Raw genomic sequence first — 25585 nt, 5'->3', positions numbered from 1 at the left:
AAATGAAAAATTATAAATTCTCAAAACGATACATAGGGGAAAAGGAAAATTGAACTTAGTATCTTTCTACTTTAAAGGGGTTCAAGAACTTAGGAATAGTTCCACCTCCTAAAATCTCAGGGAAAAAAAACTCACTTCACAAAGGGTTCAGATATTCACATTGTGTCCAAGAGACTCGGCAATTGGGAATCTTGCCAGTTAGATCCACAAAGCAATCCCAAAGCCAGAATGCGATTCCTTTAGGGGTGGTTTCTAGATGTTTGTTCTAGACACTTTTTAAAGATGTTTATTTTTGACGTGAAGAAAGAAAATTATTATAGAATCTAGACATAAATATTAGCTTTAAAAGAATTAATTTGACTTGTTCTTCATAATTGTGATCCGAAATATCTCACGATAATTTTGTTTCAGTGTTATTTTCTTCTCAGGAGGAAAAGAATGTTAAAAGCTTACTAGCAACTAATACTTGATAAAGATTTAAACTGTATAACAATTTTAAAGAAAGTCTAAAACACAAGATAGTCTTGAAACCTCGCATGCTTCACCGTTTAATAAAATTATGACTCATTTTAGTAAGAACATGCTTTTTTAGTAAGAAAAAATGCTTTCTGAGCTAAGTTTGAACTGCTAGGGCACATGGGACACCCACAAACCCAGTCAGCAGAAGTCTCAAACTCCTAAAAGATTAAAGGAAAAATACATTAGTGTGTACAGAGAATGAAAAAAAAAATCCCCAATGGGTCTAATCTATAAACGGAAGTAAAACTAAAATTCCCCTAAAATACCCCCAATCATCAATCCTTATAAATTGAGCACTCTTCTTCCTTTACTTCTGGAGACCCTCATGAAACAACACGAAAGCCTTTGCTTTCATCTCATAAAATAGAGCCCTCAAATGACACTAAGCAGATACCGACCTCCAAAATCACAAACTCCTTAACTTCTAAAACCATGCATGCAAACGTGGGGTTTTCTAAGTTCTGCTAGGGGCGGGTTGTCTGGACCCCCGTGAATTTTTTTTTTTTTTTTTTTGCAGGTGTGCAATGCAGGGCGCGCGCGGTGCAGGGAGGGGAGCAGAGGTGTGCAGTGGGCACCGCCTGGGCCGGGTGGGGCGGGGTGGGTGGGGCCCGGGTGTGTGCCGGGGTGAGAGTGAAGGACATGTGACAATACCACGGTGGCGGCTGCAGGATCTGGGAGGGGAGTGAAAGCTTTGCCAGGGCGCCCCATTAGTGAGCGGTGATCGCTGCCGCCCACTTGTATTGAAGCGTCCTTTGTCACTAACAAGTTAAATTAGATATGTTCTTTAAGAAGGAAAAAAGCCCTCGCCAAACATCCTATGAACACATATGCTCACATCCCCTAGTCCTCCAACTCCTAATTTCCCCGAAATCCAATCTTCAGTGTGAGAGTTTCCCCTACCGCTCGCCGCCCCTGCGACAGTCAGTGGGAGCCGAAGGACCTCGGGTCCCGCTGCCCCAGCGCACGCGGAGCCAGGAGACCGACGTGTGGCGGCCGGGGAGGAGGGAAGGCGGCGGGACTTGGCGCAGGTCGGCGCCGCCGCGGCCCCCGGCCGCCCCTCCCCGGCCCCGGGCTCCCCGCCCGCGCGCCTCCTGGGCCTCGCCGCGCGCCAGGCGCAGCGCGGCGGCGCGAGCGCCGAATGGTAGCCGCGGCCCGGCGGGCCCGACAGCCCCGCTGGCGGCAGCCAGGGCGACCGCGGAGGCGGCGAGCAGGGCGCGTGCGCACTGCAGGGGCGCCAGATTTGGCGGGAGGGGGAGTGTCCAAAGCTCTTTGTTTGATGGCATCTCTGTTTACAGAGTTTACACTTTAATATCAACCTGTTTCCTCCTCCTCCTTCTCCTCCTCCTCCGTGACCTCCTCCTCCTCTTTCTCCTGAGAAACTTCGCCCCGGCCGTGCGGAGCGCAGCTGCGCAGCCGGGGAGGGACGCAGGCAGGCGGCGGGCAGCGGGAGGCGGCAGCCTGGTGCGGTCCCTGCGGCTCTCGGCGGAGCCCCGCGCCCGCCGCGCCATGGCCCGAAGACCCCGGCACAGGTAACGGGGAGCCGGGCGGGCGGCCGAGGGCGGGGGCGCGCGGGGCGCCAGGCTCCCGGGCGCAGGTGGGAATTCGTTCCGGGATCATCTGCGGGGCTGTCAGAGCCTGCGAGGACCTGGAGCCCTTGCCTCGGCAGTAGAAGCCGCTCCAGAGACGGATGAATGGAATAGTCTTTATGGGAAACGTATCCGGACGTTGGGAAGCACGCCCTGCGGCTCATTTTGCAAGTTGCATGGGGATACATTTTTCTTTAGGGGGAAAAAGAAAGCAGCACGTTCCAGCCGGTGGCAGAGCCGTGCCCACCAGCCCCGCGGAGCCCACCAGGTGCCTGGTTTGATGCCGCGGGTGTCGGCGAGGGATCTGCAGCGTAATAGCTGGATACATTGAGATATGTTTGGACTTGGAAGTGCAGAGCATATGGCAGATACAGGGAAAATGCTGGATTGTTTAGTAGCTGCAGGTAGTTCATTTAAATTTCATTCATTCTTTATGAAGGTGAGGACTTGTGTCAGCTGACAGGCGGCTGAAAAGCAGGTTTTAGGGGTTAAAGAGGTCCCTACTTTTGCAAATTGTGTTAAGACCTGGTTTTGGAGGTTCGAATCATTACTCTCTGAAAGGCTTTTATTTCCACTGCAAACATTGCACGCGCACCCACACGCGCCGGCGTCGCACATGTCAGTGCACTTAGGGAGGCTCGCCGGGAAGAGATGGGTGCCATCCCCTCGCATTTTTGGCTGGACAGATGGGAAGAGGGAGAGGAGGAGGGGAGAAATCCTCGTCCGAACTGTCAGTTGCTGGCTCCCCAGCCTCCACCGGCCTCTGGACTTCCCCGGCAGCACTCGCCTGGGCTCCCTCGGAGCGGCGGGTGCCGGGGCTAGCTCCGCGGCCCGCGCGGTCACCACTTGGCGCAACCGGACCGAGGCCGGCAGCACTCAAGGCCGCTGCCGCGCAACCCGGACGCGATCCCCGCGGGCTCTGCCCCCAGGCGAGAGGTACCCGCGCGGCGCGCACATGTGGAAGTGACTGAGTTCGCCGCGCCTCCTTGCGCCCTCGTCCAGCCGCCTTAGGTCGCCCCCGCCGAGGCGCGGTGACCCGACGGACCCTCGCGAAGAGGTTCTGGGGAGAAGACTGTGGAGGCAAAGTAAATCCACTCTCCTTTCCTTAGGTTGTTTGGTTTTCTCCTGCTGGTTTGTGGTTGAGCCTGAGGGCGCTAGTCCCCGCGCGGCGCTGGGAAGTTGCAAAGAGCGTGGGTGGAGACCCTGCAGCAGCACCCGCGGGCTGGGCTGGGCGGGGAGCAACGCCGGGGCCTGGCTGGGCTGTAGGGACCAGAGGGCGACTTGGGGGAGCCCTGGGGTCCATACGCCTCGGCCGGAGCCTGGCCGCTCGGGGCGGGGTGCTGCCCCTCTAGGGCGCCACTTTTCGCCTTTAGGACTTCACAGGACAGGACAGCAACAGGGGTCACCTGTGTTTTTCTTTCTTTTCTCTCTCTGTGTGTGTGTGTGTGTGTGTGCGTGTGTGTGTGTGTGTGTGCGTGCGCCCTGGCAGCAGGAGATGGGAGCCGAGCAGGGGTGCTGGCAGAACGCGCGGCCAAGGCTACGCGCCCCGCGGTCCCGGCCGCCCCCGCGGGGCGGGGCCGCGCAGGTTCCCTGAGGCTCCAGGTAGCCCAGAGGGGAGGCGGCCGGGAGGGGCGGGAGCCTTGAACCTGCCTCAGGGGGAAGAGAAACCCGACTGCGGGCTCCGAGCCGTTTCTTGCAAGGGCGAGCGTCAACTCGGCCGGGATTATATTAACCAGGTCAGCGAAACGAGTTTGAACCCCATCCGAATCACAGTAGCGGCCACAAGGCACTTCCTCCGGCTCCCCTCCCTCTTTCCAACCCCCAGCACCTCTTTTCTTTTTCGTTTCTTTGCACGGTTTGTTTCCTTGACAGAATGTAATATTCATAGTTGTACTCTTGTAACCACACCGGGTCTAGCAGGTGGGGAGTCGAGTGCATCAACCCTGAAATCAGCCTTTGAAAGTCCTCTCTGACTGTTGGGTCTGAGATCTTGTCAGAGCAGATAAAGGAAAAGTTATTTCAAGTTCCTTAGTAGAAATTAATCATGCTGCTAGGACGACTTAGAGCAAGGAAATCGCATGCAAAGCTCAAAGGCGAGCCTGGGTGCCCAGCCTGGCGGGGAGACTCAGGAGCTGGCAGCGTGAGCAGCCCCTGACTCGCCCTGCTGCGTCTTGGCCCCTTCAGGACCTTTAGAAGTCACGCTCCACCTTGCCCCCAAGACCTTGGTTTTACACATCTCTGCCTCAGTGCTTAACTTTTAAGTGGCTCGGGAAGACATGGCATGATCATGTATTAGCTCTGGAAAGTACCTTAGAAATAGGATTCAAGCAAGCCCTATGTAAAGGCGGGGAACTGAGGTCTTGAGACAGAGGAAGTGATTTGTCCAAGCCATACAGTTAGGTGGAGGCTAGATTAGAACCTTTGCCTCCAGAACCCTAGTCCTGTGTGATTCTCGTGAGCTCGCCTGACATTGGCTGCCCCCTGCGGGCGGCTGACTTACGTTGCTTGTTCCTGGATTATTAAACTGCTGCCAAGAGAGAGACGCTCAATGACTACTCTGAAAAATGTCCTCAGTTCTGAAAATGTGACCTCTAGATCCGGCCAAACCTGAAAAGTTGATTCGACTTGAATCTATGACTGAAGTTTCAGATTCCTCTGGTTTTCTTGGTGTCTTTCACATTTCACAAGAGACTGCATTTGGGGGCTTTCCAAGGAGTTCCCTATGAATCTTTCAAAAGATGCTGATTACACTTCTGGGCTTATAGCTTTTTTTTTTTTTTTTTTTTTTGCTTTAACATATCGTGTTTTATATTTTTGTAATTCTTGTTCAGAAGTTGTTTAGTGCCTTCTGTCGACAGTGGAATCAGAACTAGGCTATTGTTTCGAAGCACAGACTCTAAATGAAAGGGATTATTACAGATTATAAATATACATTTCCTGGGATTTTATTTGGTGGTGGTGGTGGTGATGGTATTTTAAATTTGGATTGCATCATGTCATCATGCAACCTGGACTATCAGATTGTTGCTTAAAATAATAGTTTTAAATGATGAGAACCCCCAATTCAGGATTTTTCATAAGCACGTTAGCTTGACTTGTAGGGAGCTGGTAATGTGTGTATGTGAGTTAGTTTGGGAAGACAAACCTGTCATGAATATAACTTTTCATTTTAAAAACAATGGATTACATTATGATACTGCTTTACATCATTTTTTTATTGGTCTCGGTTTGATGGGTTTCTCAACGTTGCAATGACAAATTTTAGTGAAGGTTCTAAGATAGTATTTTTCCTATTTTAAGTCTTACAAGAAAAACTGTAAAACAAACTATGTCTGTAAAATTATTGTCATCTAATCAGTATGTGATTAGTAAACAGTAAGCACAGAGTTACTTCTTCAAAAGTCATCAAACTTCCTAGGTTTGGTTAGCTAAATAAAAGAAAAAGCTCTTTTGAAAATAGTAATGGGTTCTTTTAAATCCATGGATTTCTTCTGGGGAAATCCCTTGGTTCTGAATTAGGTCACATTTTATAGTATTTCAAACACCGTTCTGTCAGAGACAGAAAAAGCAAGAGTAAGTAAGACTCTGACTAAGAAGTGGCCTAATTATTCACTTAGTTACTCTAGAAACTAAGTATTGTAAACATGGGCACAAGTTGGATCAACCAGGCCTGGAGTTGTGAGCAATTTGGTATTAATTTTATTTACAAAACATTAAAGTTTGATCACTCAATGTTCTTATCTTTCCTTAGGTTTTAAAATCCTTTCCTCTTAAATTCTCCTAATCCTCTAGACTTTATGGGACGACTATAATTATGTTTAGGGGTGTATTGCTTCTTGATTTTTTTCTTCTTTTAATAAAACAAAAGCCCTGTTGGAATAACATAATTGAATTGTTTATTATGTTTGAGAAATATTTAAACAATGTGACAAATGCCAACGATTTTGAGTGTGTACTTAAAGAAAGGACATGGGTTCTTGTTCCTTTTCTTGTCCTTAACTTTAAGTTTTGAACTTCATTGGTTGGAAGGTGGCCAAATGTGTAACTTGTCCCTGGTCTAACAGTAACAGCAGGTTCAGACATGCAGGGGAATAGGAAGGTGCCAGGTCCTTTTCTGTATCTGTGGATACCCATAACAGCAGAACCAGTTTACAATACTAGAGCAGCAGAATGCAGCAAACAGTCTTGTTGTGCAAGTTTGCAAAGTTTTATCTTGGTAACCTTTGAAAAGCTTATTGAGTTTTTGTGGACATTTTGTAATCCAGTAGTAGTCTAAATCCTCATGTTTCAGCCCACATCTGCCCATTCCTATTTCTGCAGCATATATAGCAGTGACGAAGATGATGAGGACTTTGAGATGTGTGACCATGACTATGATGGGCTGCTTCCCAAGTCTGGAAAGCGTCACTTGGGGAAAACAAGGTGGACTCGGGAAGAGGTAACTATTTTATCAAAACATGGAAAACAGATAGAGTGTATAATTTATAAGAAACAGAATTTCAACTAAAGTGCAGGTGCTCCAGCTCGTTAGCAGGCTCTTTGATATTTTATCCTCCCCTGCATATACAGCGTGCCCTACACCCCGCCCCCCATTGTATTATCCATTTCCACAGTTTGCAGTTCTTTGAATGTCCTCTTCTTCTCATTTTAGACTTCATCTATGTTTCCTTCTGCCTGTTGAGTTCTCATTCTTTTGTCCCACCTCTTCTTCCTGCTTTTACATTGCCTGTGAAGGCATCACCTCTTCTGGCTTCACTGGACAGGATTGGATGCATCCTCCTGTGATCCCATGCATGGGTGCATGTTCTGCTTTATTGTTGCTGGGACATAGATGCCTCCTCTAGCTGACTGCAATCTGTTGAGGGCAGGGCTCAACGTCTATTCATCTTTTTTTTTTCTTTTTTCATATATATATATATATATATATATATATAAAAATATATATATATATTTTTTTTGAGATGGAGTTTCACTCTTGTTACCCAGGCTGGAGTGCAATGGCATGACCTTGGCTCACCATAGCCTCTGCCTCCTGGGTTCAAGCAATTCTCCTGCCTCAGCCTCCAGAGTAGCTGGGACTACAGGCATGCGCCACCATGCCCAGCTAAAACATGTGTTCATCTTTGTGTTTCCTGAACTCTCAAGTGCTTGACCCAAAGTAAGATATTAATAAATGTTCTCTGAATAAGTGAATGACATCCTTTCCCCAAAACAAAATAGACAAAAGGATACTCAGAGAACTCATCTTTTTACAATGTATTAATTTAATACCTTTGGTATATTTCACAGAGCCATATATATGAAGGTATGCTCTGAAAGCATCCAGTAATGGATGAAGACACATCTGCTTCCCGTTTCTTTTTCGGCTAGCTTGTCAAATGTTTGATTTTGTAGGAATGGAAAAATACTTTAGAAGCAAAATTAATAATATGTGGAGAAAAGTTTCTCTAACGTTCTTAGACATTTTTGCAACTAATTTTAGATGATTTGTGTTACAATAAATGGTAGTGGCTCATCTTCAGTTTCACTGTGCTCTGCTTCATTTAAACCAGAGCTCCTTTTGACAGGTGGGTAGGATTCCCAGAGGGGTCCATAGGAAATTCACATTTTACCTATTAAGATTGTGCACTTGGCTAATCCTTATGCTATGGAAATTCTGTTGTCAACATTGGTTTCCTAATTCTTGTGCATGGTATCGTACCAGGGACCTTCATTGTGTATGAATGTTACCTTTGCAGAAACATAGAAGGAATACATTTTTAAAGACACTTATGAACTGGTAGGATTGTGAACAACATATAAACTAAAAGAACTGATTACCTGCAAATGTTTCATGTCTTTTATGTTCTAACACATTTGGCCTCATTTAAATTGTGAATATATTGGTGCAAAAACTAAATAATTTTATTTAGCCTTCAAGTTTAATTTTAAAAATGATCTCCATTTCTTTATAAAGGGTTAAAATAACTGGAAATATTCTATTTCTTGCTCAATATTTTATTTATTGCCATAGGTAAATGTGTACTGAATAAAGCATTGGCATGCATTTTTCCCCACAGAGTAAAGCAGTTATTTATATATTAAACACTCACTATATGCCAGGCATTATGATAAGTGTTTGCAAAATTGCCTCATGTAATCCCCAAAAAACCCTGTTAATATCAGCCTCATGTTAATAAATTGCCTCATTTAATCCCCAAATAGCCCTGTTAATTTCCATTTTGTAGATGGCAATACTAAGGCACAGAAAGGGAAAATGATAAACCCACTTTACTCAATTAATCAGTAGTTGAGTCAAGATGCCAAATCTAGTCTGACTCTAAATATATGCTCCCAAGTCAGTATATTACATTAATATCTGCTGTATTTGGATACTTTTGAGAGATTTTTTATTCTGGATTCGTTCCCTCGTTCACTTTAACTTGAACAGAGTTATATAGTAAATGACTGATATCCTAGAATTACCTTTAAATGTCATAGGATGAAAAACTAAAGAAGCTGGTGGAACAGAATGGAACAGATGACTGGAAAGTTATTGCCAATTTTCTCCCGGTAAGTTAGTAACTTTTTCTTATTACAAAAGGAAAGCTTCTCCCAGTGATTTCTATAAAATATTCTAGGGGGGGTTATTAAGATAGTATATTATTTGCTCACATTTAAGAAGTAGGAGAAATGCCCTACCCATAACTTACATTTTATATTATAATGCATATAATTGGGATTTCTAAATTGATTATTGGAATTTAGATTATTAGAATCAATTATTATAATTTAGATTATCGAATTTTAAAAACAATTGCTTCTTGTTTTATCTTTTCATTTATAGGTTAATTCATATTTTGATGATTTGTTACATGGTATATGATTAAACTTGTTATTTCCTCCAAGTCAGTTTTTCCTAAATTCCCTATTTTCGTCAATAGTAATACTTTTGGCACCAGGGTTTAAAATTCTGGAGACGTTTCTTAACTTAGCGCATCCCCGCAACAACTACATCCAAGCAGTTACTAAGGATCCCGGAATTCCTTTAGAGTCAGTCCCGTCCTTTACATTCTCATGGTTGTGCTGAAGGTTAGGCTCCTGCCTTCTCATTTGGACTATCATACAACTTCCGAACTGGCTTCCCCACTTGCAGTTTTCCATTTTTCTTTCTTTCTCTCTTTTTTTTTTTTTTTTTTGAGACAGAGTCTAGCTTTGTCGCCTAGGCTGGAGTGCAGTGGCACAATCTCGGCTCACTGCAACCTCCACCTTAGCTGGGATTACAGGCGCCCGCCACCACACCTGGCTAATTTTTGTATTTGTAGTAGAGACAAGGTTTCACACTGTTGGTCAGGCTGGTCTCAAACTCCTGACCTCAAGTGATCCACCCACTTCAGCCTCCCAAAAGTGCTGGGATTACAGGTGTGAGCCACCGTGCCTGGCCAGTTTTCTGCTTTTCCATCCATCCCAAACACCATTGGCAGGTGGGACTTCCTAAAATGCAGCTGTACCTTATCTTTTCAAAACCAACCACAGTGACTTAGAACTCACAAATTAAGTAAACTGCCTTGACCTGGCACACAGAGGCCCTCCTCTGTTGCCCCAACTTCTAGCTCCAGTTCTGTTTCCTACTTCCTCTCTAAGCAGGTTTGCTTGAATGTATTTCTGCTTTCCCTCCTCTGGGCTTTTGCTCCTGGTGTTCCGACCTCCTAGAATGTTCTTCTTTTACGTCACCAATTGAAGTTTTGTTCATCCTTCAAAGTCCTTATGAAGCGCTCTTCCAGACTCCTCCCAAGGAAACCATTTCTCCTCCTAAGAAGATGCTTCTCTCCTCACTTCAGTATCATTTTGCTTTGGTCTTTCCTTCCAAATGAATCAAATTCAGCCTCTGTGATAATCAGTCATTTATTTGTCTTTTCCTTCTTAAAAGATTACAAGCTCCTGTAACATAGGACCTGTCTTCTATGGATCTTTATTCCTTCTGCAATATAAATACCGTGGTCCTGAATTGAAGCACGTCTCTTGTTGGAATGGGAAGCAAACTAGTCATTTAGGGTGGGTTTCCATGAAAGCTTGACAATATAGAATCTCCATGAAGCCTTAGGCCATGTAGATACTCTGCAGAAGTATCTCAGGTTAAGGTTAAGTTGACAGGCGCGTGTGTAGTATGATGGTCCTTTGGTTCATGTGGCAGGACTGTTTCCCTCAGGAGGCAGAGTGTACAATCTTAGAGCAACTTTGATGGATTACACGCATGTTCTGTAGCCTGTAGATAATGAGGGATAGGTGAGCTCTAAACATGCTCTAAAATGTTCTTAAATATTTTCACGGCGTATGGTCTGTGTGTGACTCTATGACAACAAAGAATTCATGTGCTTATCACTTCGTATCTTTATGGTGGTGCATACTCTATTTGTCTAGAATCGAACAGATGTGCAGTGCCAGCACCGATGGCAGAAAGTATTAAACCCTGAGCTCATCAAGGGTCCTTGGACCAAAGAAGAAGATCAGAGAGTAAGTTCTTTCTTCATTGGTGTGTGAATCATAATTAAGAATATTCCCCAAACGCTGAATTTTTTTCTGTTTGAGGAAGCAGGTAAAATGGGCAAACAGGAAGTAGAGGACTCTATTCCCATATTTCCAATGAATGAAAGCAAATTTTGGAAATTTTCTAAAGATCTTGTAACACTGAAGAATGATTATACTGACTCATTACATAACATTAAAACACAGGTTATTTTTGTGTGTTTATCTGAAGGTGATAGAGCTTGTACAGAAATACGGTCCGAAACGTTGGTCTGTTATTGCCAAGCACTTAAAGGGGAGAATTGGAAAACAATGTAGGGAGAGGTGGCATAACCACTTGAATCCAGAAGTTAAGAAAACCTCCTGGACAGAAGAGGAAGACAGAATTATTTACCAGGCACACAAGAGACTGGGGAACAGATGGGCAGAAATCGCAAAGCTACTGCCTGGACGGTAATAATATGTCAAAAAAATATATTGATCGGGAAGCATGAGGGAGTGGGTATTGGACATTCTGCTTTAAATGTATGGTGAGTGAATTAAATTTCATCAGTCATAAGTGTTTTATTAGATAAACCAGCTACATAGCTTTTAGAGACTGAAGACATCTTAGAGTTTATTTGGTTGAGAACTTCTGGGATCCACCTGACAGTGAGCCCTGGGTAAACACATTTATCTCTCCCCAGCCTCAGTTTCCCTATTTCCAAAATGACTCACACAGGGCCAGTGTTAGGATCAAGTAAAATGAATGTCAAAGAACTTGGTAAATTATAAAACTCTAAATGCATGGAAAGAAACTGAAGGCAGTTTGTCTCTGGCTGAGTTCACATAGTTGGTTAAGTGACTCAAAGGAACTCAGCTACCATTTTCCTGATAACCATTGTCCTTTTTTTTTTTTTTTTTAAGACAGGGTCTTGCTCTGTCACCCAGGCTGGAGTGCAGTGGTGCAATCTCGGCTCACTGTAACCTCTGCCTCCCGAGTTCAAGCAATTCTCCTGCCTCAGCCTCCTGAGTAGCTGGGACTATAGGCACATGCCACCATGCTGAGTTCATTTTTGTATTAGCTGGGGTTTCACCCTGTTGGCCAGGATGGTCTCAATCTCCTGACCTCGTGATCCACCTGCCTCGGCCTCCCAAAGTTCTGAAATTACAGGTGTGAGCCATGGCGCCTGGCCTTCGTTTCTTTAATTTTTTTTTTTTTTTTTTAAGAGACAGAGGTTTCTTCTGTCACACAGGCTGGCGTGCAGTGGCATGACCATAGCTCAATATATCCTTGAACTCCTGGGCTCATGGGATCCTTTCACCTCAGCTTCTTGGGTGGCTAGGCCTGCAGGTGCACGCCACTACACCCAAATGATTTTAAAACACTTTTTGCAGAGTTGGTCTTGCTGTGTTGCCCTGGCTTGTCTCAAACTCCTGGCCTCAAGCAATCCTTTTGCCTCCCAAAGTGCTGAGATTATAGGCATGGGCCACCGTACCTGGCCACCAATATTCATTTTATTATGCCAGTTTGCTTAATTTTTTACTCCGTTGATTAAAGAAATAAGGTGTTTCTCAAATTCTCATACTACTTCCAGGATTTTAAATGTCAGTGTAATAATGCTTGCTTTTTAATGAACAAGGCAAAGAAATGACCTCATTATGAGAGAGAACTATGGAAGCTCATTTTTGTCCCATTTTTCCCACTTAAATAATATATAACAGATTTTGTTACTTTGGAAAGCAGTATTTTTAATGATAAATCTTGCATAAAAATGATATAGATAGAAAATATTAAAAATAGTTCTACTCTTGAGCTCCATAATCCAGGAGAAAGTTTACGTAGTATTCTCCAGTGGTGCTCCAATGCATTTGCGCCCTCATGGTTCAGTATAAACTTAGAAAATTCAAGAGGTTGGTAAAAAGAGGTCTTCATTCCCATATGGCCTCAGAGGATACACTGCTGATTCTTCTCAAAATTAACAAGGCTACTGAACTTCCTCTTTCTTTAGCATACATTCCCCCACCCCCATTGAAATAGTAAAAGGGAGGCTTAAACGGTTTTTTTGAATTGAGAAACTGTTTTTCCTGAGAATGGAAAGACTTTAGTAAAAATGTGCTGCTGTTTGAAACTATACTGGGGGTGGTTAGGCTCTTTCCCTTCGGAATACCAGTTTCCACTCTAGTCTCTGTCTAATTGGAATAACAATTGGGGTGGTTTTTAAAGGGTAGGAGGTTTTTTGGTCTCAAAGGTTCTTGCTAGTGCTTCGAGAGATAAAGAGTGAAGTATTCTTCATCAGCAGCATCTTATCATCCACCAAACTTCTCCATGTCCCTATCGTGATATGTAGGCCCCGCTGTGCCACATTCAAAGGAGGAATTTCTTCAAAGCAGCTGGAACTTTACGTTGTGTTAGAGTCTTGGACCACAAACAGTCAGAATAAATATGAAGCGTTACTGTATTGAAAATACTCCTTTACCAAGGAAATGAAATGGTTAAAAGATACTGACGTTTCTAGAAAACGATGTGCATTCCAGATTGTGTAACTAAGAGAAATCTATGGATTTCTAACGAGGCAATAGAGAAAGCCTGATCTTAGCGGGTAGAGAAGAAGGAAACTATTAAAAAGGGGAAAATGTATGAGTGGGCCCAAGGGAAAGGTCTGTGTTAGAAACAGTTTTCTGTCAATTCACTTTAATCTGAATTGAAATTTTTTGTTTGTGAAATTTGTATGTGATATATTTCTGTGCAGAACTGATAATGCTATCAAGAACCACTGGAATTCTACAATGCGTCGGAAGGTCGAACAGGAAGGTTATCTGCAGGACTCTTCAAAAGCCAGCCAGCCAGCAGTGGCCACAAGCTTCCAGAAGAACAGTCATTTGATGGGTTTCGCTCAGGCTCCACCTACAGCTCAACTCCCTGCAACTGGCCAGCCCTCCGTTAACAATGACTATTCCTATTACCACATTTCTGAAGCACAAAATGTAAGCCATTCTTGAGAATCTAGTTTAATGAGAGAGATGGTTAATTTAGTTCCAGGTAGTAATCATATTTTGCAGTTGTATACTGTTCAGAGAACTTTCCTGGGCATGATCACGGCCAGTCTTCACCTATGCCCTTTGAGGTAGTTAGGGTGTAGATATTGTTTGTTATCCCTGGTTTATGTCTTCAGAAATGAAGATGGTAAGTGCTTTGCTCAGGGTGACATAGAGACAGTGCTGACTAGAATTTTAACTTGCTGCTTCAAATCTAATTTGAAGGTAACCTTTAAATGTAAATGTACTTAAGGTACTGCTGAGGAATAGGGGAATGGAGTTACATTTGTAGATGTAACATTTCTCTCTTCCAAAACCAAAATGGAAGGTATATTTAAAGAGGTGAGAGTTTGACACTGAAATTCAGCAGTTATGGTATGTTCGGTTCTGGTAATGATCTAGCAGACATGTCTTAATTTATTTTATTTATTTTATTTTTTTTTGAGACGGAGTTTCGCTCTTGTTGCCCAGGCTGGAGTGCAATGGCGCGATCTCGGCTCACCGCAACCTCCGCCTCCTGGGTTCAGGCAATTCTCCTGCCTCAGCCTCCTGAGTAGCTGGGATTACAGGCACACGCCACCATGCCCAGCTAATTTTTTTAGTATTTTTAGTAGAGACGGGGTTTCACCATGTTGACCAGGATGGTCTCGATCTCTTGACCTCGTGATCCACCCGTCTCAGCCTCCCAAAGTGCTGGGATTACAGGCTTGAGCCACCGTGCCCAGCCAGTCTTAATTTATTCACTCGGTAAGTGTTTACCTTCTTATTCTAAGTCAGGAGCAGAACTTTGTGACATTCATTTTCTGTTGTCTCCTTTTAGTCTCCTTTGGATCAGTGTGATCCCTTCCTTATTTCTAGATGTTTATATTTAGAGAAAGAGATAATCCATAATAGGTGGGAAAAGAAGAAGAAAGAGGAAAAGAAATCGAGAAACTTTAATCTTAAGACTAATAATAATTAAGTGATGAAACTTACCCAAGAATGGGTAGGCTCATATGCAAATTCTATGCAAAACATGTTCATAAATAGTTTTTATTCTTCTCTGTTCATGCATTTGACTACAAACTTTACCGAAAGGTCTCAGATGAATGCATTATCATAAGAAGTTCTGTGCTTTTTATTAAAATTCATAATTATTGCAAGAAAAATATTTTTATTTACACACAGCTGGTGCCATCAGTTTTTCCCATAGAAACTATTTTCAAACATTCATTCATGTATTTTAGATATTTTTTATTTTTTCATTGTGTTCTTCTCTAATTAAGGAAATTAAAGTGCCAATAACTTCCCAAAATTTACAGTGCTCATCAACACTTCCCAAGGATTGATGAGGACTTTAAATTTTTTCATTATGTTGCTTTAGCCATTTAGCCATTTTAAAGGCCTGGCTAAATTTCACAACCAAAGGTTTTTAAAAATTTTTTAGTGTATTTCAGTCCCAGAACAAAACCTCAGGAAGCCAAGTCCCCTGAAGCATATGTAACGCTGAGTGACGTGGCCTTTGCCTCTCTTTCCCATCTAGGTCTCCAGTCATGTTCCATACCCTGTAGCGTTACATGTAAATATAGTCAATGTCCCTCAGCCAGCTGCCGCCGCGATTCAGGTAAGATCATTTTATAAAGAAACTCATTCACTATTCAAAGCACCACTTTTAAGAAATGCCTTATTTCTTTCATCTAAACACATATTTTCACCTGAGCAACTGAACTTAAAAGGAAAGGGAACGTGGAGAGGAGAGCAGAGTCTCGGCCAGCCATCTACCAATCTTGTCTTCTAGAGTGAGTTTGCTCCGGAATTTTCTGATTCTTTGAGGTTGCAGAATGAAGTAACTCATCAGTCAGCATCCACTCTAGCCTGAGATTTCACATCACTCCCTTAAGTCTAAAGTAACATTTATAGAGATATCCACAGGAGCCAAATTTGGTGGGTGTTGCTGTCACACTGAGGCTCTTTGGGCTGTCTCTGGTACCTCATGACCATATAGGCTACACCCATTGTATTGGCAGCTTCCAATCAGACCTTTGTCTTTATTTCCCTTACCTTGTAATTTCAGAGACACTATAATGATGAAGACCCTGAGAAGGAAAAGCGAATAAAGGAATTAGAATTGCTCCTAATGTCAACTGAGAATGAGCTAAAAGGACAGCAGGCACTACCAGTAAGACTATCATCATGTACTTGAATGGAGGGGTTAGCAGCTTTGCCTCAGTTTACCTAAGCACGCTTCTCTTCAAAATATTATACTTACAAGGTGCTATGTGTCCATTCAGAATGTCTCAACACAAGAAGTTGAGTGTAGTAAAATGCAATTGATATCAGAATATATGCTGATTACATTGGAAGCAGTCTTTTTGTAATTGCAACAGAAATACAATCTCCAATTGTGATTGTCATTATCAACGTTTTTTTCTTCAGAAGGACTATAATCAGTTTAAAGACTAGCAAAGATAAAATAAATGAAAATCTGCATTTTCTACAGAGCTATGTATCTATATATCTATGTATCTATATGTATATATATATCTATGTACCATTTTTTCTATTATTTTCTTAACCTATATTTTCATATTTTATAATTTCAGATGTTTTGATGCATGTTCTGTATATACATGTAAAAGATTATATATAAAACCTCTTCCTAAATAACATTAGCTGCTCTCTTTTATTTGCATGTGTGAAAGTTATGTGGGCCATTACTGAATTCTGACATCTTTTTTAGTGACTGGGCAGCCAACTGGGATGGCTCCTTGTGCTTTGTAACATAGATACTCAACCAACAAAGACAGTAAAAGAGAAGTGAGGCCCAGTAGATCTTCCTAGGGGTACATTTATTTTTTTGTTAAATAATAGGATGATTATGTGCACATGCTAGTTCGACCACTTTTTAACTTTAGTTAATGTTTTGCAATTTCTCCTGTTGTGTGGTCATACTGTAAGGAGACTTCTGTTAATTTGCTCTTCTGCTTTCCTAACCACGTTGATCAGGCAGTGCTTCACTGCATCAGTGCAATCTGTAGCATTAGAAAGGGATAGAAGCAAGGAGACTAGGTGCAGATCAAAGCAACTCGAACTCCTGAGTCCTCCAGCTTTTTTGTGGTTAGAATGCAAATAGGACAGTTCTTCACTCGCAGCAGGCATTTATGGACCTTTGGCAAATTATATTAAAGTGGATTTTTAAGACAATATGAGAATTATACTTTGTAACGTAGACCTATGATTTGACGTTTTTACAAAATGATCACAATTTAAGGTAATCATAGAGGTACAACCTCTAGCACTATTAAAAACAGGGTCTTGCATTGATAAAAGGAAACATCTTGACAACTGTTTCATAGGCGTAAGTTTGGGATGATGCAACTACTCTTATCTTTCCTCCAACAGCATCTGATACCTTGTGCAACTTCATTGCTAAGTTCCTTCTCCCTTTCTTCTCCCCTCTCTTTATTTCTACACCCTTCCCCCTTCCTTAGACACAGAACCACACATGCAGCTACCCGGGGTGGCACAGCACCACCATTGCCGACCACACCAGACCTCATGGAGACAGTGCACCTGTTTCCTGTTTGGGAGAGCACCACTCCACTCCATCTCTGCCAGCGGATCCTGGCTCCCTACCTGAAGAAAGCGCCTCGCCAGCAAGGTGCATGATCGTCCACCAGGGCACCATTCTGGATAATGTTAAGAACCTCCTAGAATTTGCAGAAACACTCCAATTTATAGATTCTGTAAGTAGAATTGTGAAGGGAAGTTAATGATTCTGGAAGATAAATTATAAAACCCATTTCTTAAATCATTGCCATTTTCTATAGCCAAGATGTTATTAACATATATTCATGTAAAGGTAAAAGTATGATTTTTGTCTTCATAAATATGTTTTTTTCAAAGATCCAATTTCCTAGGCTACCAAGACAAAAGTATTTATAAACACTTACAACATAGGACTTTTGAAGGAAGAGTTTTTTTTACATTTGCACACTTTTCCTTCAGAAGTCACATTTTTTAAAATAGTCAAATTCATTCGTTTTAAAGCAGTGCTTGGATTATTGTAATGGAATGGTGTTTGAGTTACTTTTAACTTTTTTTTTCTTTGCTTACTCCATGGTGCTTCTCTAGAATTTTGTCTTGCTTTTGAACAGCACATTAAGGATCTGGCTTATCCAGAGCTTAAAGCAATTTTTTAGTGGATTTGAAGTGATAATCAGTTCTTTGGTCATACCTGGCTCTTTCCACAAAACGCCGTTTATTGATTACTGGCCCCATTGCTTCACTGAGATGAATCATCTTTAGTGAAACAAATTTGTTTTCAGCACCTCCATAGCGAACACTTGGTTCCTTTCCCAGTTGGTTAAAAAGCATTTATGACACAGTCGTTGGACAAGAGATGACCATTGCCATATATGCCATCTAGAAAAGGTCTTCCCTTTGCTTTCCATTGCATGCAGATGTAGAGAGCCGGGAGGTCCCTGCGGCACACGCAGAGGGCCGGCCTCGAGGCAGCCCACTAGACTACTCTACCGCAGCATAATAGAGCAACTGCTCATCTTGAAGCTGTTGCTCAAGAAGCCAAACCCACGGGCCCAGTGTTTGCTTTGCGTTGAGCATCTCTCTCTCAGTGCTGTTTCAGGTGATGATGGCACACACTGTCTCAAAGTTCTGTGCCTCCCACATTGTTTCAGGATTCTTCATCATGGTGTGATCTCAGCAGTTTTGAATTCTTTGAAGAAGCCGCTTTTTCACCTAGCCAACATCACACAGGCAAAGCCCTCCGGCTTCAGCAGAGAGAGGGCAATGGGACTAGATCTGCAGGAGAACCTAGCCTGAGGGTGAACAAACGCGTGTTGAGTGAGGGTTCACTTGACCCACCCAAGGTCTTACCTCCTGCGAGGCACAGCACAATTCCACTGGTCATCCTTCGAAAAAAACGGGGCCAGGCCAGCCCCTTAGCCACTGGAGACTCTAGCTCCTTCATATTTGCTGACGTCAGCAGCTCAACTCCCAAGCGTTCCCCTGTCAAAAGCCTACCCTTCTCTCCCTCGCAGGTAGAGCACAATTTCTGCACAGCTGTTACTAATTTTCAGCAGACACCTGAGCCTTAATAATCTAGAAACTAATACTTTGGAACAAGTGACTAATTACTGCTGCCCTCGCTGATTTCATCCCGTTCTTGAATCTAGCTGTTGCTAAGTTATATTGCCTGGCAAAGTTTAGGCTGTCTGCAGGCTGACTGTTGATTTTGGCATCATTCTCTCTTTTACTTTTTGGGTGGTTTTGAAAGATAGTTGCATGAAACCTACTTTTAGTTCCTTCAACTGCTAGAGTTTAACATTTCTGTCTATTTCTTTTTCTCCCATCTGATCCTTCCCTTTAAAATTTTTGACATCATTTCTGCCTCGTTGTTCATTTATTCTTACACAATCCAATGACCCAGGGGAGGAGGGAACCAAATTGTGTTTATATAACATTTGGGTCGCAACCGGAAAATTTAAAGCTAGAAAACGTAAAGGTTCCAATCCATCTTTCAGTGGAAGAGTTTGGGAAGAGGATGAGAAACAAATGCTTAAGGAAAAGAACGTATTTTTAGTCTCAGTTTCTCAACATTGGTGCTTTTGAGTTGTGCCATTCTAGTTTACTAGTGCAGTTTCTGCCAACAAATATTTTTATTTCATACAGCTTTTTTAAGGCATGAAAATTACAATTCTTGAGAGATTTGCATTCCTAAATTATTTAAATCATTAAAATTAATAGCTAATTTGGCACTTTAAAACATTTTTCCAATTGTATCTGTTGAATTTAAGAACAGATTTAGGTATGATGTAGGTATATACATTTGGGAAACACTGAATCAAACAAAGATAAAAGTGGGTTTCTTAGCTGAGCAGAGTGGCATGGGCCTGTAGTCCTCGCCACTGGGGAGGCTAAGGCAAGAGGATCACTTGAGTCCAGGAGTTCAAGTTCAGCCTGGACAACATAGTGAGACCCCAAGTCTAAAAACACTTTTTTTTTAAACGGCAAGACTTCTCAGAGTTATTAATATGCCATTGTGCCTTGTGAATTTCTAGGAAAAGATGACAATGTGTTATGTTTCCCAAATTTATTTTACCTTGGAATTGTTTAAGGAACACCTAGTTTTTTTCCCAGAACATTAGCGTTCTGAGAGACACGGTTTATTATTCAAGAATTTTTCACATAATGTAAACCTTCTATAGTAATAATTTTGGTCCATAAATTATTAAAGAGAAGAAACAAAGTATGAAAGGAAACTATGAATTATTAACTATTATTTTCCCCAAAATCACTAAAGCCTTTTAAATGTTAAAAAATAACACATCTCATTCTCTTTAATGACAAGTGTCATTTATTGAGAATATTTTCACACAGTTTTGCACATTTTTCAGCATTGACCCTAGATCTTATTTCTTGGAAACCACACCCAAATCTTGGGTGCTCAATCGAAATAAAACAATTCTCTGGTCAACACTACATGCTTGTTAGCATCTTTATTATTTAATATAGTGCGTCAGTAACACTTTCTTTTTACCTAGGTGTGATTTTTTTTTTTTTTTTTTTTTTGAGATGAAGTCTCACTCTGTCACCCGGGCTAGAGTGTGGTGGTATGATCTCAGCTCACTGCAACCTCTGCCTCCTGGGTTCAGGTGATTCTCCTGCCTCAGGCACTACAGGTACATGCCACCATGCCTGGCTAATTTTTATTTATTTATTTATTTATTTAGTAGAGATGGAGTTTCACTGTGTTAGCCAGGGTGGTCTCAATCTTCTGACCTCATGATCTGCCCACCTCGGCCTCCCAAAGTGCTGGGATTACAGGCGTGAGCCACCACGCCTGGCCCTAGGTGTGATTTTTAAATTGGATGGAATAAAGAAGTACTGTCTAATCTAAGTAATTTTTTTCTTTCTCTCCATATTTAGTTCTTAAACACTTCCAGTAACCATGAAAACTCAGACTTGGAAATGCCTTCTTTAACTTCCACCCCTCTCATTGGTCACAAGTTGACTGTTACAACACCGTTTCATAGAGACCAGACTGTGAAAACTCAAAAGGAAAATACAGTGTAAGTCTTTGATTCAGGAATGAGATTATTTATCTTATTTATTTATATTTAATTAATGGAATATAGTCCCCAGATGTCTGATCCACTTGTATGTGTATAATTTTACTGACCACTTACATATAATCATGTCTATTCCCACATTGAATGTATCTGTCCTGGGTGTATTAGAACTACCTAGAGGTAGAAGATGGGAACATAAATGAAGTTACCTTTTGTAACTTACGCCAAGATTTTTTGTATATGCACAAGTAGTTTTCATAAAACTTTTCCGTCCAGTTTGTTTGTTCCTTCAAACAAAGGCCTTCTTAGGAAAGCAAGCTTTTTAACCTCCTTTCCTCTCTAATTGCAAACTTCAGAAGAAGAATGAGTATGGTTTCTTAACTTGGTTTTATTTTTTATTTAATTTTATTTGTTGATTATTTATTTTTAGTTCATATTTTTTAAGTCTATTTTTTCTTTTTGAATTTATGTGTAGATAGGACCTCTTCTGACATCCCCAGGAATATTATATGGTTAGAAGCCAAGGGATGAGTAAGCAGTCACTTTTATTCAATAAAGCATTGATCAATTCAAAGGAAAGGCAGAGAAAAATCAGTGAGAATTATCAGAAACCTTGAAAAGAAATGCACTCTTATTTCAAATTACAAAAAGTAAATTTTAAAGGGTTAACATGTTTTATAGTATGGGCTCTGTTTTCATGAAAAGGGGAAATTGATTTGTAAATGACATCAGGTTTTTTTGATGCTTGTAGTCTTATACAGACCAGGGGCACTAGGTGTGTCTTCAGAGCCATTAAGGAAAAATAGAAAATCATGTAATGCTTTTATTCTTAGGAGTATAATATTTTGAAATATTTGGAAATATATGATATACATATTCTCTTTTTCTTAACAAGTAATATGATTAATCAGCATACCCAATTCCATATCCATAACAGAGTGTATTGTATTCAGTGGAAAAATATGAAATGTAACAGGTAAAGCCATGTAAAGGACATGTATTCTTTTATATTGAGCCACTGCTTGTTTTCTTTTTAAAGTTTTAGAACCCCAGCTATCAAAAGGTCAATCCTAGAAAGCTCTCCAAGAACTCCTACACCATTCAAACATGCACTTGCAGCTCAAGAAATTAAATACGGTCCCCTGAAGATGCTAGTAAGTTCTAGAAAAGTTCTTGGGTTTGGTTGGCGTATTAGTCCCGACAGGAGTTCTCCTCTGATGCAAAAATACCCACTCTTCCCTGTAGCCTCAGACACCCTCTCATCTAGTAGAAGATCTGCAGGATGTGATCAAACAGGAATCTGACGAATCTGGAATCGTTGCTGAGTTTCAAGAAAATGGACCACCCTTGCTGAAGAAAATCAAACAAGAGGTAAACAGGAAATCCTTTGGAAGCAACAAGCTGAGAATCCTCCCCTTTGCTCCTTGTGTACAGCTTGATGTGTCTGCCATTGGCAGTGTGCAACACCACCACTTTCCATGCAAGATTTTCATACAAGGAACAGAGAAAAGGTACTGCCAGACCGTAGGCATCATCCACCTTTCCTTTGAGAAGCCAAGCCATCTCTGTCTGCTTCATGTTTGGACAGAAAACATGCTAAAGAGTATCAAGAAAAGGGAGGGAAACAGCTTTTTAATGTACTTGTAAACATTATTGATTATAGATAGATAGTTGGTATTTCATTTTTAGATATTGTGAAGAATTGGAATTTGAATTAAAATAATGGTATCTTTAATTCATTGTAGGAAATCTAACCTGCAAGGATCAGAGTTTTAGCTCATTGGCAACAACTGTTTTCCAGCAGGTTAGATACAATGCCTCTTGAATTTATTTTCTTGTAAAGATAAATCTTTTATTTTTTTCTCATAGTTAAAAATCTGCTTTTTATATTCAGTAATGCAGAGTGTGATTAAAAACCAGTCTTTTGTCATCAAAAAACCTTTTATGTCACCAAAATAAAAGCCATGACAGATACAACACACGGATATCACTAAAATATATTCTTAGCAAAATAAACACCTAGAATCAGAACACTGGTTGAAAACACAGGAGCTTTACTGGGGCAGTAAAATTTGGAGCTGGTCACATTTTAAATTTGCTGTCAGTGGTTCTTTGTTGAATCCAGAAGATAGAGTAAATTGAGTTGATAGTGCCAGTTAGCAACATAGTAACATACAAGTATTTGAGGGACTGGCCAGAAATATACTCCTGACTAAACGTTTCATAGGAAGTTCTAGAATCAACAAAGCACTTTCTGTATGCTTTAAGGTGGAATCTCCAACGGATAAATCAGGAAGTTTTTTCTGCTCACACCACTGGGAAGGGGACAGTCTGAATACCCAACTGTTTGCACAGACCTCGCCTGTGGCAGACGCACCGGTAAGTATGTGCGCAGCAGCCCCCAAGTTGTTATGTGATGCTAGTGCCTCACAAAATTCTGGGTGTGGCCCATAGGACTGCTGCGCTTTCCACATTCTCTCTTTTAGGTGTCTTATTTCTAAATATTCTCCTGCACAAGATTTTTAAAAATGCATTTTTAGTAGAGACGGGGTTTCTCCATGTTGTTCAGGCTGGTCTCAAACTCCTGACCTCAGGTGATCCTCCCGCCTCGGCCTCCCAAAGTGCTGGGATTATAGGTGTGAGCCACCGACCCTGGCCTAAAAAAATGGCTATTAATGTAGAGTTTAAAGTTGAGATCTTTTTTGCGTTAGAAACATACCAGGCTTTTTTGTTATTTGTTTTCTTACGATTTGAGTGCCTTTGCCATTTTAAAAAATCTGCTATATGGATATTTCCATAAAAACAATGTTAATTTTTATATTTTCCTTTAATTTATTTGTCTTCTAAATAATATTTTCTTCTTGTTAAGCTGTCTGTGGTTTGGTTTGTGTAGCATCTATTATGGTATCAACTGCAGTGTCTCTAGCAGATGCACAGTGTTGTACCCACTTGCTTTGATTTACTACCACCATTTTTAAAGTTTGTAATTTGTGAATGGTTATCCTTATGTCTTAAGGAAAATCAGAGCTAATGACAACTTTATTTATTTAGTAGGTACTAAGTGGTGAGTACTGTTCTAGGGGTTTTCAATGAATTAATTCAATTAATCCTCACAATTATCCTATAAGGTTGGGGGCTTTTTCTTTTCTTTTTTTTTTCTTTTTTTTTTTTGAGATGGGGTTTCGCACAACCTTCGCATCCCAGGTTCAAGTAATTCTCTTGCCTCAGCCTCCCAAGTAGCTGAAATTACAGGCATGTGCCACCATGCCTGGCTAATTTTGTATTTTTAGTAGAGATGGGATTTCTCTATGTTGGTCAGTCTGGTCTCAAACTCTCGACCTCAGGTGATCCACCCACCTTGGCCTCCCAAAGTTCTGGGATTACAGGCTTGAGCCACCGTGCCTGGCCAGGTTGATATTATTATCATTTCCAGTATGTCAACTGGAAAACAGAAGCACAAGGAGGTTTCATCTTTCACTCAAGATTATATACCCAATAAGTGGTGGTGCTGGGTTGGAACTCAGTAGGTCTTGTTCTACATTCCCTACTTTTCACCGTTTTTTGCCAATAATTTATAGCTCTAAAATATTCATAGTTCTGTACCAATATATGAAATAAACTGTTCTCTCCCCAGAACTTAATAAATCTTCTATTTTTAAAGGCATGTGTTTATTAATTCATTTAGCAGATGTTTTTTGAGTGCCTAACACATGCCTAGCACTCTATGGGATCCCAAAGGAGGTTTGTGTTGTGGTGATGTTTGCCACAATGGGATTAAGGTTCATACATGGTTGAGTTCTCCTTTAGCTCAGAGTGGGAAGAATTTCTGGCAGATAACTGCATTTTTTTATGCTAATGTTTATCATCTCATAGTAATCTACTCTCTACTGTATTAGAAAAATGTTGGCTCTCATATTATCCAACCTCATTTAAATTTCAAATTATTCTCTTCCCTTTAGAATATTCTTACAAGTTCCGTTTTAATGACACCAGCATCAGAAGATGAAGACAATGTTCTCAAAGCATTTACAGTACCTAAAAACAGGTCCCTGGCGAGCCCTTTGCAGGTAATTGCTATTCCAACATTGGTATTTTAAAATTCATTCCCTGAAAAACCGTCATTGGTGGTGGTGGTGCTGGTGGTGGTGGTGGTGGTGTGTTTTTTTTTAACATTTTAGGCATAGAAGAGTGATACTTTTATACAATTTCTTGATGTCTAGAAAAATCCAATAATTCGTTTTTGCTGCTCATAGGAGACATGCTAGAAATTTTTATGAGTGCAGATTCCCAAAGCATGATGAAATGAAACGTTTCTTATTGTGAGTGAAAGATTATGTATTACATGTGTACTACGTGTGTCACTATCTCCTTCTGCCCTTAAATATTTTATAAAAATATATCGATATAGTTTACTTTTTGTTCCAAATTTTGTCTTTTTTATGCTGTATTCCCTAAGCAACCAAAGCTCGGAGATTGTTCCAAATGAAGTTTGAAATTAGTCAGACAGAAAATAATTGCAATGTATTTGACTGTCAGAACAAGAAAGTCAGCTGTCAATGTTGTGCGACTAATCTGAAGTTGACCATCTGCAGTCAAGTTTTAATATCAAAAGATATTTCCCTTGTAACCCTAAAGTGGGTGTGTGTTGATGAAATATAACAAATTCCAAATTAATCCTGAGCCAAATGTAAATAAGAATGCAAATTTTACTTACCTAAATTATTTAAAGCAGTTCCTAACAATAAATAGTCCAATACCCAGCCACCTGCAGAGCCCTCTCCTCCGTCCCCCTGGGCCATGCAGAGGGAAACTTTATAATCCTAGAGGAAGTGAAAAGCCTGGATTCAGAAGCTGAAAGATATATTTCTTGCTGTATGTTAAATGGCA

General features: G+C 41.2%; 1 protein-coding gene across 4 annotated transcripts in view; it reads left to right on the top strand.

Moving 5' to 3' along the window:
- Positions 1-1839: 1839 nt before the first annotated feature.
- MYB (MYB proto-oncogene, transcription factor) overlaps positions 1840-25585 on the top strand; it is a 39732-nt gene continuing 15986 nt past the window's right edge. Inside the window, exons 1-15 of one of the 4 annotated variants that reach the window (XM_039467908.2) lie at positions 1963-2048; positions 6426-6543; positions 8586-8657; positions 10506-10598; positions 10843-11063; positions 13343-13577; positions 15151-15231; positions 15682-15786; positions 17099-17353; positions 18305-18667; positions 20556-20698; positions 21738-21852; positions 21944-22069; positions 22967-23077; positions 24658-24765. In XM_039467908.2, coding sequence (XP_039323842.1) covers positions 2026-2048; positions 6426-6543; positions 8586-8657; positions 10506-10598; positions 10843-11063; positions 13343-13577; positions 15151-15231; positions 15682-15786; positions 17099-17353; positions 18305-18667; positions 20556-20698; positions 21738-21852; positions 21944-22069; positions 22967-23077; positions 24658-24765 — 2169 coding nt within the window. In that variant the 5' untranslated portion in view covers positions 1963-2025. Of the gene's footprint in view, positions 2049-3080; positions 3191-3712; positions 6544-8585; positions 8658-10505; positions 10599-10842; positions 11064-13342; positions 13578-15150; positions 15232-15681; positions 15787-17098; positions 17354-18304; positions 18668-20555; positions 20699-21737; positions 21853-21943; positions 22070-22966; positions 23078-24657; positions 24766-25585 lie in introns of those variants that run through there. The other 3 variants (XM_039467909.2, XM_074397429.1, XM_074397428.1) reach the window with 3 other exon arrangements.

The sequence above is a fragment of the Saimiri boliviensis genome, chromosome 4, assembly GCF_048565385.1.
Source record: "Saimiri boliviensis isolate mSaiBol1 chromosome 4, mSaiBol1.pri, whole genome shotgun sequence".
Classification (NCBI taxonomy): domain Eukaryota; kingdom Metazoa; phylum Chordata; class Mammalia; order Primates; family Cebidae; genus Saimiri; species Saimiri boliviensis.
This window is presented reverse-complemented; position numbering and strand designations above follow the sequence as displayed.